This window comes from Dreissena polymorpha, chromosome 1 (genome assembly GCF_020536995.1).
Source record: "Dreissena polymorpha isolate Duluth1 chromosome 1, UMN_Dpol_1.0, whole genome shotgun sequence".
Lineage (NCBI taxonomy): Eukaryota > Metazoa > Mollusca > Bivalvia > Myida > Dreissenidae > Dreissena > Dreissena polymorpha.
Window position 1 is genome coordinate 71,539,903 of NC_068355.1, and position 18,643 is coordinate 71,558,545.

General features: G+C 37.8%; 1 protein-coding gene across 1 annotated transcript in view; it reads right to left on the minus strand.

Annotated features, from left to right (window-relative positions):
* The window catches only part of LOC127834580 (pre-mRNA-processing-splicing factor 8-like), a 99,372-nt gene that overhangs the window by 58,289 nt on the left and 22,440 nt on the right, over positions 1-18,643 (minus strand). Inside the window, 13 exon segments of the mRNA XM_052360575.1 lie at positions 2,908-3,046; positions 3,657-3,852; positions 4,143-4,259; positions 5,960-6,170; positions 7,288-7,434; positions 9,264-9,502; positions 9,924-9,952; positions 9,955-9,989; positions 9,991-10,093; positions 10,096-10,107; positions 16,362-16,554; positions 17,506-17,722; positions 18,258-18,421. Of these exon segments, the coding sequence (XP_052216535.1) occupies positions 2,908-3,046; positions 3,657-3,852; positions 4,143-4,259; positions 5,960-6,170; positions 7,288-7,434; positions 9,264-9,502; positions 9,924-9,952; positions 9,955-9,989; positions 9,991-10,093; positions 10,096-10,107; positions 16,362-16,554; positions 17,506-17,722; positions 18,258-18,421 (1,802 nt within the window).

Here is an 18,643-nt window from a genome sequence, read left to right on the forward strand (position 1 = left end):
TGGAGTGCAGAGGGGTGTATAGTGTGGGGTTGTGTACATTTAATTACATTATCTTCCAAAAAAGCGAAAAAAAAAAAAGAAAAAAAAAAAATCGGGGGGGGGGGGGGTATAGTGTGAGTGTGTGGTGAATAATTGGGTGAGATGATGCTTAAAAAAAAAAAAAAAAAAAAAAAAAAAAAATCAAAAAAAAACATTTGGGGGGGGGGGGGGGTGGGGGTGGTGGTGGGGGTAAATGTGGGTGAGGGTGTGGTGGTCATTTGTGAGATGATCTTATAAAAAAAAAAAAAAAAAAAAAAATTAGGGGGGGGGGGGGGGGAGGGGGGGGGAGGGGGGGGGAGGGCACGGGGGATGGTTTGGGTGAAGTCTATTGTGGTATGTCAGGTAAGAGTAGTTTCATCAAAGTATCAATCAAATCTAATCATAAATAAAGAAGTTATGGCAATTTTAGCAAAATTTAATAATTTGACCTTGAGAGTCAAGGTCATTCAAAGGTCAAAGTAAAATTCAAGTTGCCAGGTACAGTAACCTCATGATAGCATGTAAGTATTTGAAGTTTGAAAGCAATAGCCTTGATACTTCGAGTGGATCGAAACACAAAATTTAACCATATATTAAAAGTTACTAAGTCAAAAAAGGGCCATAATTCCGTAACAATGACAACCAGAGTTATGCAACTTGTCCTTTTACTGTACCCTTATGATAGTTTGTGAGTGTTCCAAGTATGAAAGCAATATCTATGATACTTTAGGGGTAAAGTGACCAAAACATAAATCTTAACCAAATTTTCAATTTTCTAAGTATAAAGGGCCCATAATTCCGTCCAAATGCCAGTCAGAGTTACATAACTTTGCCTGCACCGTCCCCTTATGATAGTTCATAAATCTTGCAAGTATGAAAGCAATAGCTTTGATACTGTAGGAATAAAGTGGACCTAAACACAAAACTTAATCAAATTTTCAATTTTCTAAGTATAAAAAGGGCACATAATTCTGTCAAAATGCCAGTCAGAGTTACATTACTTTGCCTGCACAGTCCCCTTATGATAGTTAGTAAGTGTTGCAAGTATGAAAGCAATAGCTTTGATGCTTAAGGAATAAAATGGACCTAAACACAAAACTTAACCAAAATTGTCAATTTTCTAAGTATAAAAAGGGCACATAATTCTGTCAAAATGCATGCCAGAGTTATCTAACTTTGCCTGCCCAGTCCCCTCATGATAGTAAGTAAGTGTACCAAGTTTGAATGCAATAGCATTGATACTTACTGAGAAAAGTGGAACTAAACGCAAAACTTAACCAAAATTTGCAATTTTTTAAGTACAAAAAGGGCACATAATTCTGTCAAAATGCACGCCAGAGTTATCTAACTTTGCCTGCCTAGTCCCCTCATGATAGTAAGTAAGTGTACCAAGTTTGAATGCAATAGCATTGATACTTTCTGAGAAAAGTGGACCTAAACGCAAAACTTAACCGGACGCCGACGCCAACGCCAACGCCAACGCCAACGCCAACGCCGACGCCAAGGTGATGACAATAGCTCATAATTTTTTTTCAAAAAATAGATGAGCTAATAAAATGGAATATATGCCAACAAATGACTATTTTAAATTGACCCAAAATGTCCTACCTTGTACCATTATACAATATCTTGAAAATGTGTGATGATCAATGCACATTATTTATCAACTAGAAATAAGTACAAAGATCACAGATGTCCCCATTTTATTTACTGAATACAGAATAGTGTGTTGTGTGACGCATAGGTGAACATTTGATACACCATATACGAGTCGTGTTCTGAGAAAACTGGGCATAATGCATGTGCATAAAGAGTCGTCACAGATTGAAATGTGCAGTCCGCACAGGCTAATCATGGACAACACTTTCCGCCTAAATTGGATTTTTGCTAAGAAGAGACTTCATTAGAACAAAACATGTCATAAAAGCGGAAAGTGTTGTCCATGTTAAGCCTGTGCGGACTGCACAGGCTAATCTGGGACGACACTTTATGCACATGCATTATGCCCAGTCTTCTCAGAACACGACTCATATATGTACCAGTTCTTTGTAATTGTTTCTGCCAATAAAGCCTATCTTACTTATGTGACATAGACCTTTGCCCAAGAAACATAGTTGGTGCATACAAAATGACATCTTGAAATGATGAAACATTTCACCATTCACTATGAAGAAATAGAAATAACAGTCACATGAACGTCTGTAATCACTTTTACCACATAAGGAATATGCACCAACTTCAAGTTTCCACCGTTAACCTCAAATTTGAAAGGAATTTTACTTGACACATTACATACAATTTAAGAGTTCGCTGTGACCTTGACCTTGAAGTGAGCAACATGGTTATGAACGCAACACATCACCTTTAAATATATTTACAAATTGTGACAATTTATTTCAAAATCCCTAAATGCACAGCAAAGTTATGAGCCAGACACGCGCATATACTTGCACTATAAACATATAAAGACTATTAAAAGCTGCCCTATCTGTCGTTGACATTGAAACGAGCAAAACAATTGTTGAACAAGACATGTAATCTTGATATGATGATCATTTGTGCCTATATATTTTCAAACCCTATACTAAACAACAAAATTATCAGCCAAACAAAAAATGTCCCACAAAGACAAACACAGGTACACACACACGGACAAGGGTAGCATGCCCTTATGCAATAATCATAACACAGGTATACTAAAATAACATTAGTTCAGAGAAATATTATACTTTTAATGTTCTAATAACAAATATGTAATTCTTAAAATGTGCATACAATAATGATTCATTTAAACAAACATACATAAATATACATTATGTTCAGTTCGTACACATTGAAATTCTTATAAAGGTTCACACACAGACTTATTTTAAAACTATACACATTTACCTGTACAAGTTGGGAATAAGTTGATCGTCGTCGTGTGACATTCCCGATCGGAAGTGTGTGATGCCGACATCGGTCTGCTTGGACCAGCGCAGGTCAGACTGAGGGATCAGCACGTGGCCCATACTCAGCATGCCCAGACCTGAACATGTAGGCAAAATGAGTCGTGTTCTGAGAAAACTGGGCATAAAGTGTCGTCCCAGATTAGCCAGTGCAGTCCACACAGGCTAATCAGGGACGACACTTTCCGCCAAAATTGGATTTTTGCTAAGAAGAGACTTCATTTAAACAAAAATGTCATAAAAGCGGTAAGTGTCATCCCTGATTAGCCTGTGCGGACTGCACAGGCTAATCTGGAATGACACTTTACGCACATGTATTACGGCCAGTTTTCTCAGAACACTACTCAAATGCATGTCCATAGCTGTTTTTTTTCATGACCTAAGAGTTTTAGTCAATCATCACTACTTTTTTGTTCAACTTTGAGAAAACTAACATCAACTTTTTTTTTTAAGACCAAACTGAAACCATTTCAGTTACATGATTTTTTCACTGGCTATTTCCAAATGTTAAAAAATTGGAAGGCAAGAAAATACTCAATAATGAAAAGGAAAGTTTCAAAAGCAAATATTTTAGCTTTTTAAATGTTCATAGAGAAAATGAAAAGATTTATTTAAAAATTTATGTTTTTTTTATAATCCAGGCAATAAAAAATTACTCCATTATGTGCATAGTTCTACTGCGGTACCCACCTCCAAGCTCCTTGGGTGTGTAGAACACAACAGGGGGGAACCTGCTGGGCATTTTAGAGTTGAGGCCGATCTTGATTCTGGTCTGGATCTTATTTTCACATTTTACCAGCAGGTCCAGTAACTCCTGGGTGTTGACAACGGCCTCTCGGAAGTAGGTCATCAGGCCAATCAGGGCAGTGTTCCACTTGTTGACAATCTGTCAATCATGCATGTTTTGAAATCATTAAGTCATGTTTGAGGAGTATTAAGACAGAAATTCACACCAATTTATACACACTCTAAAGAAACTGAATATATCACTTTTAGCTTAAAGCATTTTGTGTTTCATCAGCTCTTATGTGTAAATGTTTATCAAGTCTGAATAATTTATGGTTAGGTTCATTGCGACAGAAGTGTTATGTATTTTATATCAAGATAAATAAAAGCTAATTGTTTCAACTGATGTCTTTCAACAATTCTTACACTATGCTTGCTTATATTACATACCTTTGTAAATGTGGTAGAGCCCGAGGCCATTAGTATCTGTCTGACCCGGTTATGAAACTTGTTCATGGAGTCATCGTCCACACGTAGGAAGCACTGGGCAGTCCTCTCCTTTGTCACCTAGTGCAGGGTGCATGCAATGGAAACAAGATATGTGTTTGTTGAAAAACACTATGTCCCCTTCTGCGCCACTTTGAAGCTATATATTTTACCTTTGACATTGAAGAATGACCTTGACCTTTCACCACTCAAAATGTGCAGCTCTATGAGATACACATGCATGCCAAATATCAAGTTGCTATATTGCAAAAGTTATGGCAAATGTTAAAGTTTGATGCAAACAAACACACAAACAAACCAACAGACAGAGCAAAAACAATATGTCCCCCAATATAGTGGTGGGGTACATAACAAGAGCTGTCAGAGGACAGCGCGCTCGACTATTCGAGTGCTTGACAGTATAACGCAGCGGCGTAAAATTCTGTTTGCCGGAGGGATGAATGGGCATGCGTACTTATTCTACAAAATTTATCTCTACAAGCTAACCTTAGCGACAATTACTCAACACATTGGCTCGAATGGACTCTGGGCTTCATGCATAGTATATCCAAGTAATTAAAAGATTAAGCTTAAAAAATAGAAGAAATGCAGCTGGGGAAAAACTGGTATGTGTCAAATCGTATTCAATGTCCGAGTTAAAAAGTGTGATCGCTGGTTAAGCGATTATTGTGATTAAATGACCGAGTTTTAAGTGTGGACTCGCTGGTTGAGCGACTTAAAAAGTGTGAAATCGCTGGTCGAGCGATTATTGGTATTAAATGTCCGATTTAAAAGTAATGGTCAAGTGACCATTGGTGTAAAGAGTGTCTAAAGGTATTGTGTTAATGGTAAAGTGGCCATTGGTATACAAAGTGTGAAAAGGTATTGTGTTTATGGTCAAGTGACCATTGGTATAAAAAGTGTGTAAAAGTATTGTGTTAATGGTCAAGTGACCATTGGTATAACAAGAAATGTGTTTGTCAGAAACACTATTTCCCCTTCTGCGCTGCTTTGACTTAGTATTTTTGACCTTTGACCTTGAAGGATGACCTTGACCTTTCACCACTCAAAATGTGCAGCTCCATGAGATACACATGCATGACAAATATGAAGAAGCTATCTTCAATATAGCAAAAGTTATTGCAAAATGTTAAAGTTGGCGCAAACCAACAGACCAACCAACCAACAGACTGGGCAAAAACAATATGTCCCCCACTATAGTGGTGGGGACATAAAAAGTGTGTATAAGTATTTTGTTAATGGTCACTTGTTAATGGTCAAGTGAACATTGGTATAAAAAGTGGTGTGTAAAGGTATAGTCGCCGGTTGAGCAATTAATGGTCAAGCGACTGGTAGAGCTATGCTTAGCCCAAATCAAGTGAATGGTTTTTCCTGGCCCGGTCGCTTGAAGAGCAAGAACATTTTTATTTTGGGTAGGCGGTGTTGCTACTATACTTATACTTATTTCACATCGGTTATTTAACGTGTGCTCGTCCACCTCCGGTAGGCAAAATTTTCGGCTGTTTCTGTTTAACGCTGCGGCCATTATATCCCACTCTCTTACTTGCATAATATATTATATGGATCTGTTAGTGAATTCTTCATATGTGTACATCCGATTTCATTTGTGTGATGTCTATTGGGAGGCAAAATATATTGAAATAATGTCATTTAAGTTAACTGAACTAATGTGTTGTTCTATCGTGCAGTCGTAAAATAATTACTTTAAATTTCAAAACAGCCCTAAACATAAGACTGACTCCGCTGATAAGCCTTCCTACCTCATTCTGCAGGTTCCAGACACCATCTTTGTGAGTGAACTCCTCGTGGGTGGTGCGACACTTGGGCAGTATACGACACTCAAAGCCACACATGTTGAACAGCAGGTTGGGGTTGTCCTTGCTATACACTGACACAAAACTGCCGTCCCACTCAATGGTGGTCACAGAGCGTGGCAGACGGTTTTTGATGTCCCAGAACACTGCGCGGCCCCTGAAAACATCACATTGAGCTGCTTTCCAGGAATACGGGCTTTAATACATGTACATGAAGGGTCCTATATTGCACAGGGACGACATTTTCCTGTTATGTTTTTTTTTAAAAGAAAGTCTCTTTTTAGCAACAAAAAGAAATTTTTTAGGCAAAAAGTGACGCCCCTGATAAGCCTGTGCAAACTGCATTGGGTGACATTGCAGACACACGTATTTAACAAGGGCTGTTTGTAAAACATGCATGCCCCCCATATGGGCTGTCAGTTAAAGCTGCAGCCATTGTGTGAATAAGTTTTTTGTCACTGTGACCTTTACCTTTGACCTAGTGACCTGAAAATTAATGGGGGTCATCTGCCAGTCATGATCAATGTACCTATGAAGTTTCATGATCCTAGGTGTAGGCATTATTGAGTAATCATCCGGAAACCATTTTACTATTTCAAGTCACTGTGACCTTGACCTTTGACCTAGTGACCTGAACATCAATAGGGGTCATTTGCCAGTCATGATCAATGTACCTATGAAGTTTCATGATCCTAGGCGTAAGCGTTCTTGAGTTATCATCCAGAAACCATTTTTCTGTTTCGAGTAACTGTGACCTTGACCTTTGACCTAGTGACCTGAAAATCAATAGGGGTCATCTGCGAGTCATGATCAATGTACCTATGAAGTTTTATGATCCTAGGCGTGAGCTTTCTTGAGTTATCATCCGAACACCATTTTTCTGTTTCGAGTCACTGTGACCTTGACCTTTGTCATGATCAATGTACCTATGAAGTTTCATGATCCTAGGTGTAGGTATTCTTGAGTTATCATACAGAAACTGTCTTACTATGTCGAGTCACTGTGACCTTGATCTTTGACCTAGTGACCTCAAAATCAATAGGGGTCATCTGCCAGTCATGAGCAATGTACCTATGAAGTTTCATAATCCTAGGCATTAGTGTTCTTGAGTTATCATCCGGAAACCATCTTGTGGACGGACGGACCTACCGACATGTGCAAAACAATATACCCCCTCTTCTTCCAAGGGGAGCATAAAATTACAGAAAGCAACAAAAAAACTTTATTGAATACTGTTAAGCATTAAGATAATACAAAACTGTTCAGTTGCTCACAGGTTAACATCATGTTTCATGAGCCTCATCCTCGAGTCCCTGGGCCAGCACTTCTTGTTGTTGTAGCCCACGATGTTCTCATTGTTTGGGTCTGGGTGCTCAGTCAGGTAGCGCTGGATCAAGTCCCTGGCCTCCTCAGCAGAGAACCTGAACACAGAATATTGATCTAATGGCCTGTATGAATATACTGAATAATTTGTACATGTATTTCCATTATGTGTGATTCATTTAAAACACATGTTAACTTAATACCAAGTTAGCAAGACTTAAACAACTGAAACAGACTTGTTCTCAGATTTTTGTATTCTTTTATTAACAAAACTAATTAACTTATACAAACTAAATTGATTGGAATATATACAAATAATTAAAATATTTAAAAGTGACTGTCTTAGGATTTAAACCAGTGATTTACAGAACAACAAGGGACAAAATTGTCACAAAACCAGGTTTTCATTGTGAAAAAAAAATCTGATAAAGGGAGAAAACTCAAACTGAACTTTTGAAATGACCAAAAAAAATTAACCCCCTTTGTAATTTTTTTTTTTTTTAAATCTATTTTTAGTCGTGGCTACCTTGACATTGGAGATATTGACGTGATTCTTTCGTGGGACACACCGTCCCATGATGGTGAACAAATGTGCCAAATGATTTTAAAATCTCACAATGAATGACATAGTTATGGCCAGGACAAGCTCATTTATGGCCATTTTTGACCTTTGAACTCAAAGTGTGACCTTGACCTTGGAGATATCGACGTAATTATTTCGCGCGACACACCGTCCAATGATGGTGAACAAATGTGCCAAATGATTTTAAAATCTGACAATGAACGACATAGTTATGGCCCGGACAAGCTTATTCCGCCAGCCCGCCAGCCAGCCAGCCCGCCAGCCAGCCAGCCCGCCCGCATTCGCCAATCTAATAACCAGTTTTTTCCTTCGGAAAACCTGGTAAAAAAATGCTGCTCTACCACTATGTCACAGGGCTTTTGAATTTAAAAACTTATTTACATGCTTTCCAGGTAATGCAACTTTTTTATTTTATATTGACTAAAACTATCAATAATCAATTCATTACTCTACGGATATCGATTGATTATTTTCAATAAACTTACAAAAATTTCTAGCATTTTCTCAGTACAGGGTGCTTTTTGTTTGCTTGAAAATGAAGCATACTTTCTGTTGTTAACGTACATAAAAAAATTTAACTTGTTTTTTTTCCCATATTGTGAACAAGTACCTGAAATACTTAAAGTTTTGCTAATTTAAAATGCCTATTAGGAAACAATTAACAGAGGCTGTGATTTCAGAAACACAGTGGATAAAAAACAAGAGATGTGTTAGTCAGAAACACAATGCCCCCTATTGCACCGCTTTGAATTCTTTTTTTACCTTTGACCTTGAAGGATGACCTTGACCTTGAACTTCCACTACTCAAAATGTGCAGCTCATGAGAACGCCGCTTTGATTTATTTTTTTTTACCTTTGACCTTGAAGAAAGACCTTGACCTTAAACTTCCACAACTCAAAATGTGCAGCTTCATGAGAACGCCGCTTTGAAAAAAAATAAAAAATTGACCTTTGACCTTGAAGGATGACCTTGACCTTGAACTTCCAACACTCAAAATGAGCAGCTTCATGAGAACGCCGCTTTGAAATATTCTTTTTTTTGTTGACCATGCATGCCAAATATCAAGTTGCTATTTTCAATATTGCAAAAGTTATGGCCAATCTTAAAGTTTTATTTTCGGACGGACGGACGGACAGACTGACATACTGACGGACAGTTCAACTGCTATATGCCACCCTACCGGGGGCATAAAAATATTGGTCATTTAGGGTTTAAAGAAACAGTTACCTTCTTTTTTAAAAGATCTTGTGGAATAAGTAATTACTTGTAAAGCAATCTAAGCACTATAAAAGGAAGAAATTAGGAAACTAAGCATACCCCTGAAATTATAAACAATTCCAAACCTGAAGTAGATGTGTATCTTGTCGACATATCTGGAGTAGAGCCTAATGGGGTGTGCACCCTCCGTGGTGGTGTCCTGGAACTGCAGGAAGGCGTTGGGCATCTGAGGGGGACCGACCATCTCGGAGGCGCGCATGAGACCGAGAACCAGAAGGTCCATCACCAGGCCGTAGTACTGTGTGATGAACGAGGCAAACTGGAGACCACGTATGATGCCGTACGAGTTGGTGTGGTTCATGTCCTGGAACAGCCAGCAAGAGATCAGGATCTAGATCTCATGCTTCAGTTTGGTATGCAGCATATTTTTTACTTATCTAGAAGCTTTAAAGGCAAATGACTAAAATTGTTTTACTGAAATAGATTCCTCATCAAGAGATATTTAAAATTAATTACAGTTAATTTGATTTTAAGACCCAACCAGCAAATTATTGTTAATCTTTATTTCACTCTGTGTAAACTTTCATAGGATTAAAAAAAACTAACAAAGAGTCAATATGCCCTGTAGAACATTGCTGATAAAAGCTTTTTTTTTTATTGAAATCTGATTACTTAATACATAACTTAAAATTCGATACAAGATGATGTAAGTTTAAAAAAAAATGTTTTCTTAAAACTTGACCACAATCATAGATGATAGACCTGGACGCAGTGTTACAGCGTACCTTGTAGTTGATGACCACATTGTTCTTGCAGTCATGTAGTCTGCAATGTTGTGGTCCACATTAGACTAACAGCCTGTTGAGTAGCGTGAGATCTATTTTCTCGTACATCTTCTCAAACCGTGTCTCCATCATCACATTGCACTCACCTTCCGCTGTGTCCCACACATCCGGAGGTTGTTGATACCTGGCAACATGATCATAGGGTGTCAATCTATTGATTAAGTTGTGTTATTAATGAGAACACATAATAAGTATACATTAAATTGACCTTTTAAAGTATGCTTCATCTCTTTTGAAAGAAGAATCCATTAGTTAAGGGCTATACAAAACAAGATGGCCAAGATGGCCCTAGTTCGCGCACCTGAGAGGAGTCGGTTCATTCAATCTTGACCAAATGTCAAACTTGAACTAGATATTGTCCAGAAAAAAATCCTGGTCAAGTTTCATCATTAATATCACATCTGCAGTCATGATCAATATACCTATGAAGTTTCATGATCCAGACGTAAGCATTCTTAAGTTATCATCCAGAACCATTTTTCTAAGTTGAGTCACCGTGACATTTTAGCAAAATTTAATAATTTGACCTTGAGAGTCAAGGTCATTCAAAGGTCAAAGTAAAATTCAAGTTGCCAGGTACAGTAACCTCATGATAGCATGTAAGTATTTGAAGTTTGAAAGCAATAGCCTTGATACTTCGAGTGGATCGAAACACAAAATTTAACCATATATTAAAAGTTACTAAGTCAAAAAAGGGCCATAATTCCGTAACAATGACAACCAGAGTTATGCAACTTGTCCTTTTACTGTACCCTTATGATAGTTTGTGAGTGTTCCAAGTATGAAAGCAATATCTATGATACTTTAGGGGTAAAGTGACCAAAACATAAATCTTAACCAAATTTTCAATTTTCTAAGTATAAAGGGCCCATAATTCCGTCCAAATGCCAGTCAGAGTTACATAACTTTGCCTGCACCGTCCCCTTATGATAGTTCATAAATCTTGCAAGTATGAAAGCAATAGCTTTGATACTGTAGGAATAAAGTGGACCTAAACACAAAACTTAATCAAATTTTCAATTTTCTAAGTATAAAAAGGGCACATAATTCTGTCAAAATGCCAGTCAGAGTTACAGGGGGGGGAGGGCACGGGGGATGGTTTGGGTGAAGTCTATTGTGGTATGTCAGGTAAGAGTAGTTTCATCAAAGTATCAATCAAATCTAATCATAAATAAAGAAGTTATGGCAATTTTAGCAAAATTTAATAATTTGACCTTGAGAGTCAAGGTCATTCAAAGGTCAAAGTAAAATTCAAGTTGCCAGGTACAGTAACCTCATGATAGCATGTAAGTATTTGAAGTTTGAAAGCAATAGCCTTGATACTTCGAGTGGATCGAAACACAAAATTTAACCATATATTAAAAGTTACTAAGTCAAAAAAGGGCCATAATTCCGTAACAATGACAACCAGAGTTATGCAACTTGTCCTTTTACTGTACCCTTATGATAGTTTGTGAGTGTTCCAAGTATGAAAGCAATATCTATGATACTTTAGGGGTAAAGTGACCAAAACATAAATCTTAACCAAATTTTCAATTTTCTAAGTATAAAGGGCCCATAATTCCGTCCAAATGCCAGTCAGAGTTACATAACTTTGCCTGCACCGTCCCCTTATGATAGTTCATAAATCTTGCAAGTATGAAAGCAATAGCTTTGATACTGTAGGAATAAAGTGGACCTAAACACAAAACTTAATCAAATTTTCAATTTTCTAAGTATAAAAAGGGCACATAATTCTGTCAAAATGCCAGTCAGAGTTACATTACTTTGCCTGCACAGTCCCCTTATGATAGTTAGTAAGTGTTGCAAGTATGAAAGCAATAGCTTTGATGCTTAAGGAATAAAATGGACCTAAACACAAAACTTAACCAAAATTGTCAATTTTCTAAGTATAAAAAGGGCACATAATTCTGTCAAAATGCATGCCAGAGTTATCTAACTTTGCCTGCCCAGTCCCCTCATGATAGTAAGTAAGTGTACCAAGTTTGAATGCAATAGCATTGATACTTACTGAGAAAAGTGGAACTAAACGCAAAACTTAACCAAAATTTGCAATTTTTTAAGTACAAAAAGGGCACATAATTCTGTCAAAATGCACGCCAGAGTTATCTAACTTTGCCTGCCTAGTCCCCTCATGATAGTAAGTAAGTGTACCAAGTTTGAATGCAATAGCATTGATACTTTCTGAGAAAAGTGGACCTAAACGCAAAACTTAACCGGACGCCGACGCCAACGCCAACGCCAACGCCAACGCCAACGCCAACGCCGACGCCAAGGTGATGACAATAGCTCATAATTTTTTTTCAAAAAATAGATGAGCTAAAAAGGTCATCTGCGAGTCATGATCATTGTACCTATAAAGTTTCATGATCCTAGGCATATGCGTTCTTGAGTTGTCATCCAGAAACCATTTTACTATTTCAGGTCAACCAGACCTTGACCTTTGACCTTGTGACCTGAAAATCAATAGGGGTCATCTTCGAGTCATGATCAATGTACCTATGAAGTTTCATGATCCTAGGCATAAGCGCTCTTGAGTTATCACCTGGAAACCATTTTACTATTTTGGGTCAATGTGACCTTGACCTTTGACCTAGTGACCTGAAAATCAATAGGGGTCATGTACGAGTAATGATCAATTTACCTATGAAGTTTCATGATCCTAGGCCTAAGCGTTCTTGAGTTATCTGGAAACCATTTTACTATTTTGGGTCATTGTGACCTTGACCTTTGACCTAGTGACCTGAAAATCAATTGGGGTTATCTGCCAGTCATGATCAATGTAGCTATGAAGCTTCATGATCCTAGGCATAAGCGTTCTTGAGTTATCATCCGGAAACCATTTTACTGCTTTGGGTCACCATGACCTCGACCTTTGACCTGAAAATCAATGGGGGTCATCTGCGACTCATGATCAATGTATCTATGAAGTTCCATGATCCTAGGCATAAGTGTTCTTGAGTTATCATCCGGAAACCATTTTACTATTTTGGGTCATCGTGACCTTGACCTTTGACTTAGTGACCTAAAAATCAAAAGGAGTCACCTGCCAGTCATGATCAATGTACCTATAAAGTTTCATGATCCTTGGCATAAACGCTCTTGAGTTATCATCTGGAAACCATCTGGTGGACGGACAGACCGACATGAGCAAAACAATATACCCCCTCCTCTTCAAAAGGGGGGGGGGGCATAATGTGAAAACTGCTCCCCTCCCAGCAGCCATGTTATTCAACTGACCAGAACCATTTTTGAACTCAACTCTTGTATCAAGGAAACAAATGTTCTGAGCAAATTTCATGAAAATTGGGCCAAAAATGTGACTTCTACTGTGTTCACATGTTTTCACTATATACATAGAGAAAAATGTCCCGCCCACTGGCAGCCATGTTTTTTCACAAATCCCGACCATTTTCACATTCTTCCGAGATATCAATAAAACCAATGTTTTGACCAACTTTCATGATGATTGGGCTAAAATTGTGACTTCTAGAGAGTAAACAAGGTTTCTCAATAGCCAAATAGGGAAAACTGCCACTATATACACATAGAGAAAAATGCGCCGCCCACTGGCGGCCATGTTTTTTCACCGATCTCAACCATTTTCGAACTCGTCGGGGACATCAATTGAACCAATGTTTTGACCAACTTTCATGATGATTAAGCAAAAATTGTAACTTCTAAAGTGTTTACAAGGTTTCTCTATAGCCAAATAAGGAAAACTGCCACGCCCACTGGCGGCCATGTTTTTCAACAAATCGGAACCACTTTTGAACTCAACCAAGATATCATTAAGACAAACATTTTGACAAAGTTACATGAAGATTGGGCATGAAATGTGACTTCTACAGTGTTTACAAGGTTTTTCTTTTTTTTTACCTAGTGACCTAGTTTTTGACCCGGCACAACCCAGTTTCGAACTCGGCTGAGATTTCATTAGGACAAAGCTTCTGACCAAGTTTCATGAAGATGGGACAAGAAATGTGGCCTCTAGAGTGTTTACAGGCAAATGTTAACGGACGGACGGACATACGGTGGACAAAGACCGGTCACAAAAGCTCACCTGAGCAATTGGTTGAGCTAAAAATATATCAAACAGTTCAACCAGCTTTTATTAGTGACCACTGATATTAACATCTGGCATACAGCAAAGTGAGAGGGTCAGTAAGCTGAGTTGTAAATAGTTACACGCTGCAATGATCAATATCTGGGGTCTAACAAATTCTAGAGCAGAACTAAAAATAGATTGGGAAATATGACTCAGCAGGTTAAACAATGGAGATAGATACTGCAAAATTGTGTATATGTCTTCATTTCAGCATTCTCTTAGTTGATAGGCTTACCATAAGTAAAAATGACTAAAACAGTTGTTAATTATTAAAATTCTGAGTTATGAAAAATTAAATAAAACAGTTAATGGTACATAATACTGACATAATAAAACCAAACTTTACTACACAGGACACAAATGTTCTGACCAAATTTCATGAAGATTGGGCAACTGCATTAAATAAAACTAGAGTGTTAACAAGATTTTACTATAGCCGTATAAGGAAAAATGCCCTGCCCCATTGGAAGCCATGTTTTTCAAGCAAACATAACTATTTTCGAACTCATCCAAGATATCATTGAGACCAATCTTCTGACCAAATTTCATGAAGATTGGACAATAAATGCGGCCTCTAGAGAGTTTACAAGGTTTTACTAAAGCCATATATAGCCATATAAGGAAAAATTCCCCGCCCCTGGTGGCCATGTTTTTAAAGCAACAAAAATCATTTTCAAACTCATCCAAGATATCATTGGGACAAATCTTCAGACCAAGTTTCATGATGATCGGAAAATAAATGTGACCTCGAGAGTGTTATCAAGGTCATACATTTCAATATAATTTAAAATATAACTTAAGAAGATGTGTCGAAAAATGCGAATTAGGCGAGATATTTAATTGTGAAATCGCAAAATGTCTGTACAGTAGAATTCGCCAGAATGTATATCATGCATGTACGATGTGAATCTTAATTTAGTTAAATGGTTGTTTTTAAATTCCTGCAGCGATGTCTATTCATTCTACACACGAACACTAACTCCGATCCTAATAAAAAGACGAATTCTTCAGTTATTGTAGGAAAATATGTACGAAATATCTTCGTCACCATCAGCTTGGGGCGCTAATTGGTCTTTGCTGCATTTTATGAAATTTGTCTTCAATATCTTGCCTATTTTGTGTTATTGTAACATGTATTTATCAATATATTACTATTTAACACATATAAAAATCGTATAGTCTCGCTTTAATTGTTTGACAAAAGAATGCCATATTGTACAGAATCATCAAACAATAAAAAACATATTCAAAAGTATGCTATCTTCCAGAATGTAAAACCATCGTTTATAATTAATTCCACTTAATCTTCTTGTGCTTAAACAAATATTTTAAAAAGGGAGACAACTCTGTCAATTAAAACATAATTTTTCATTTGCAGTTACTTCCATTGACATGATAAACTATATAGTGTTCAAAAGCTGTTATTACTATATAAATATAAGGAAAATGATCCCCCCCCCAGCGGCCATGCTTTTTTCCCGATCCAAACCATTTTCGAACTCAACTGTAATATCCAAAAAACGCAAGTTCTGACCAAATTTCATGAACATTGGAACAAAAATGTGACTTCTAGAGTGTTCCCATGTTTTTACTATATACATATAGAGAACACTGCCCCGCCCCCTGGCAGCCATGTTTTTTCACCGATCTGGACCATTTTCGAACTTGTCCAAGAAATCAATAAAACCAATGTTTTGACCAAGTTTCATGATGATTGGGCAAAAATTGTGACTTCTTGAGTGTTTACAAAGTTTCTCTATAGCCAAATAAGGAAAACTGCCCCGCCCACTGGCGGCCATGTTTTTCAACACACAGGAACCACTTTTGAACTCAATCAAGATATCATTAAGACAAACATTTTGACAAAGTTACATGAAGATTGGGCATGAAATGTGACTTCTACAGTGTTTACAAGGTTTTTCTTTTTTTTACCTAGTGACCTAGTTTTTGACCCGGCACAACCCAGTTTCGAACTCGGCCAAGATTGTATTGGGGCAAAGCTTTTGACCAAGTTTCATGAAGATGGGACAAAAATGTGGCCTCTAGAGTGTTTACGAGCAAATGTTTACGGATGGACGGACGGACATACGGTGGACAAAGGCCGGTCAGAAAAGCTGAGCAATCAGGTGAGCTAAAAAGTTAATTAAACTGTCACATGACGTTTCTTTATACCTACTAGGTCTACAATTATGCAGGCAACAAAAACCCAATAGAAGCATGTGGCCTCTACAAACATTGTCATTTAAGACACAAATATCCCTACATCCCACCTTGACACCACTTGTACACCAGGGTAGGTGGAGGTTCGATGTCGGCTGGTTTGATCCAAGGCGGGAATAGCCTGCGCTTGTCCGCCTCGTACCACAGGTACTGGTCCAGGTAGGCGTCTGTGATCTTCTCTAGGGGCTCAACATCGTACACAGGGATCAGGTGGCTGTACAGGTCCATGAACTCTATACCAGTCTGTGAGGGGGTTATATATTAATATGGATAGAGTATGGTTTGCTATTTGTCATTGATGGTACTTGTATACATAGCTAAACAAGAGCTGTGCTTGTGAAACACAATGCTCCCTTTTGCACTTGGAAACCGCACAGAAGCTATTTTAAAGAAATTTGATTTTTTACAAAAAATCTTTGAAGTCCAAAGCTGGTTACTTTGTCAAAAATCATGATTACATGAAAACATCTAGATATGAAAGGCCAGACAGACACATGGTCTAACTACTATATGCCAACCAACTGAGGGCATCAAAATAAGGAATGGGAACACAACTTCCTCTGGAATTACATTAATATTAATACACTGACATGCTAGTCATGTTGGGTATAAAAGAAAAGCTTGCAGCCCTATCAACTTTCCTAACATTTCAATAAAATAATTAAGCAAATGGCAGAATAAATCCTGGTTAATTAGATTATACAAATGATTGGTTAACAGAATGATGTACAATTTTATCCTGCCTCTGTTTGAAACATTGACCAAATAAAGCAGGGTCGAATAAATTTTGCTATCTCCGGTCAACAGGAAGTAGTGTAATCATACGCACGCTGTGACGATTAACATGTTTTAATATTTGACCTTTGAAATTGATTGAGACGCATCATGAATGTTATCGTTATATTATATATCATCCTTTTTTCTTCTTTAAAATATATTACCGAACCAGCTTTCCGTATTTATCATTTTCATTTACTTGATTACGCAATTTATGACAAAGTTTATCCAGTTCGGCCCGAAAAGAAAAATAGGGCTCGGCCTATTTTCTTTTTCTAAACCTCATTGGATAAACTTTCTCCATCTCGGCACCAACCATGTATTCTCTTTTTATCTAAGCTTAAAATATTTTTCTGATCACATTTCACACGCACGATAGTAACTCTCATTACTGATGTCCTGCACAGAACATGTTACCTCTTTGAAAGCTCTCTGAGTGAGCAGGTGACGCTTGATTCTGGAGAGTGCCTCGTGTGGGTTGTCATAAGCCTGTTCTATGAGTCCCAGCTCCTCCCTCTGTGACTGGTTCAGCCTAGACTTTACACTGTACGCCTCTTTCAGCCTCTCCAAGGCCAGCACTAACAGCTTCGTGTCGTGCTTGTAGGACAGGGGAGGGAATGGGATAGGGGAAAATCTACAAGTATGAAGTATATAACAATTATGGCAATGTTGTATATTGAAATATAATATGCTTACTTTAAACAGAGATACATATTTATATATTTCCTTCAAGACACAAATGAATATACACCAATAAGGCTAAAATTGTAGCGCAAAATCCTGAAATTGCCAAAAATTTGAATCATGTGATCTTTAAATTGGGAAATTGGCGAAGTGACATTTGAAATTGTGGGTCTTATAAATTAACAAGCCTACTAATACTTTTTCCTTGATATGCTTGTTTACCAGTACTAAGTGCACATCTGTCAGCCACTGACGACTGCCCTATTGAGCATACCTGTCAGGCCCTATCCAATAACCTTTTAAGCAACCATCCCTTTCGACTCCATCTCTCTAGCCAGTAAACCTCAAAAGCACTATCTCATCCTGACCTCTGTAGCAAATAACCCCTAAATAACCCCTCCCCCTCCCATTTTCTTTCTAGCCGTTCATCCTGGAAGCACGCTCCTGCCCCCCCCCCCCCCCCACACACACACACACAATCTCACCTTCTACTCTCAAGCCAGTGCACGGTGGTGGTATAGATGGCTACACCCTCCTCAGGGGTGATGTAGGGGCCATCCTTCAGATAGTTGTGCTGTCTCTCCTGCTCGGCCTTCAGGTACAGACGGGTCAGACGGCCCAGATTCTTCTTGCACACCGTCTTATCAACCTGTCACATAAGTCAATATGTTGCATTACATTAAGTCAATAGACCTAAGACCCACTTATTTAAATAAAACATTTGATTACCTATTGCATTCAAAATACTTGTTCTTTTCACAACATTCATACAGTGAAACTATTTAATTTTGTCAGCATGAACTTTCTAAAAAACACACCCTATTTTGTTAACTCTTTAATTCACTGATTTCTTATTTAAATTGTGTTTAGG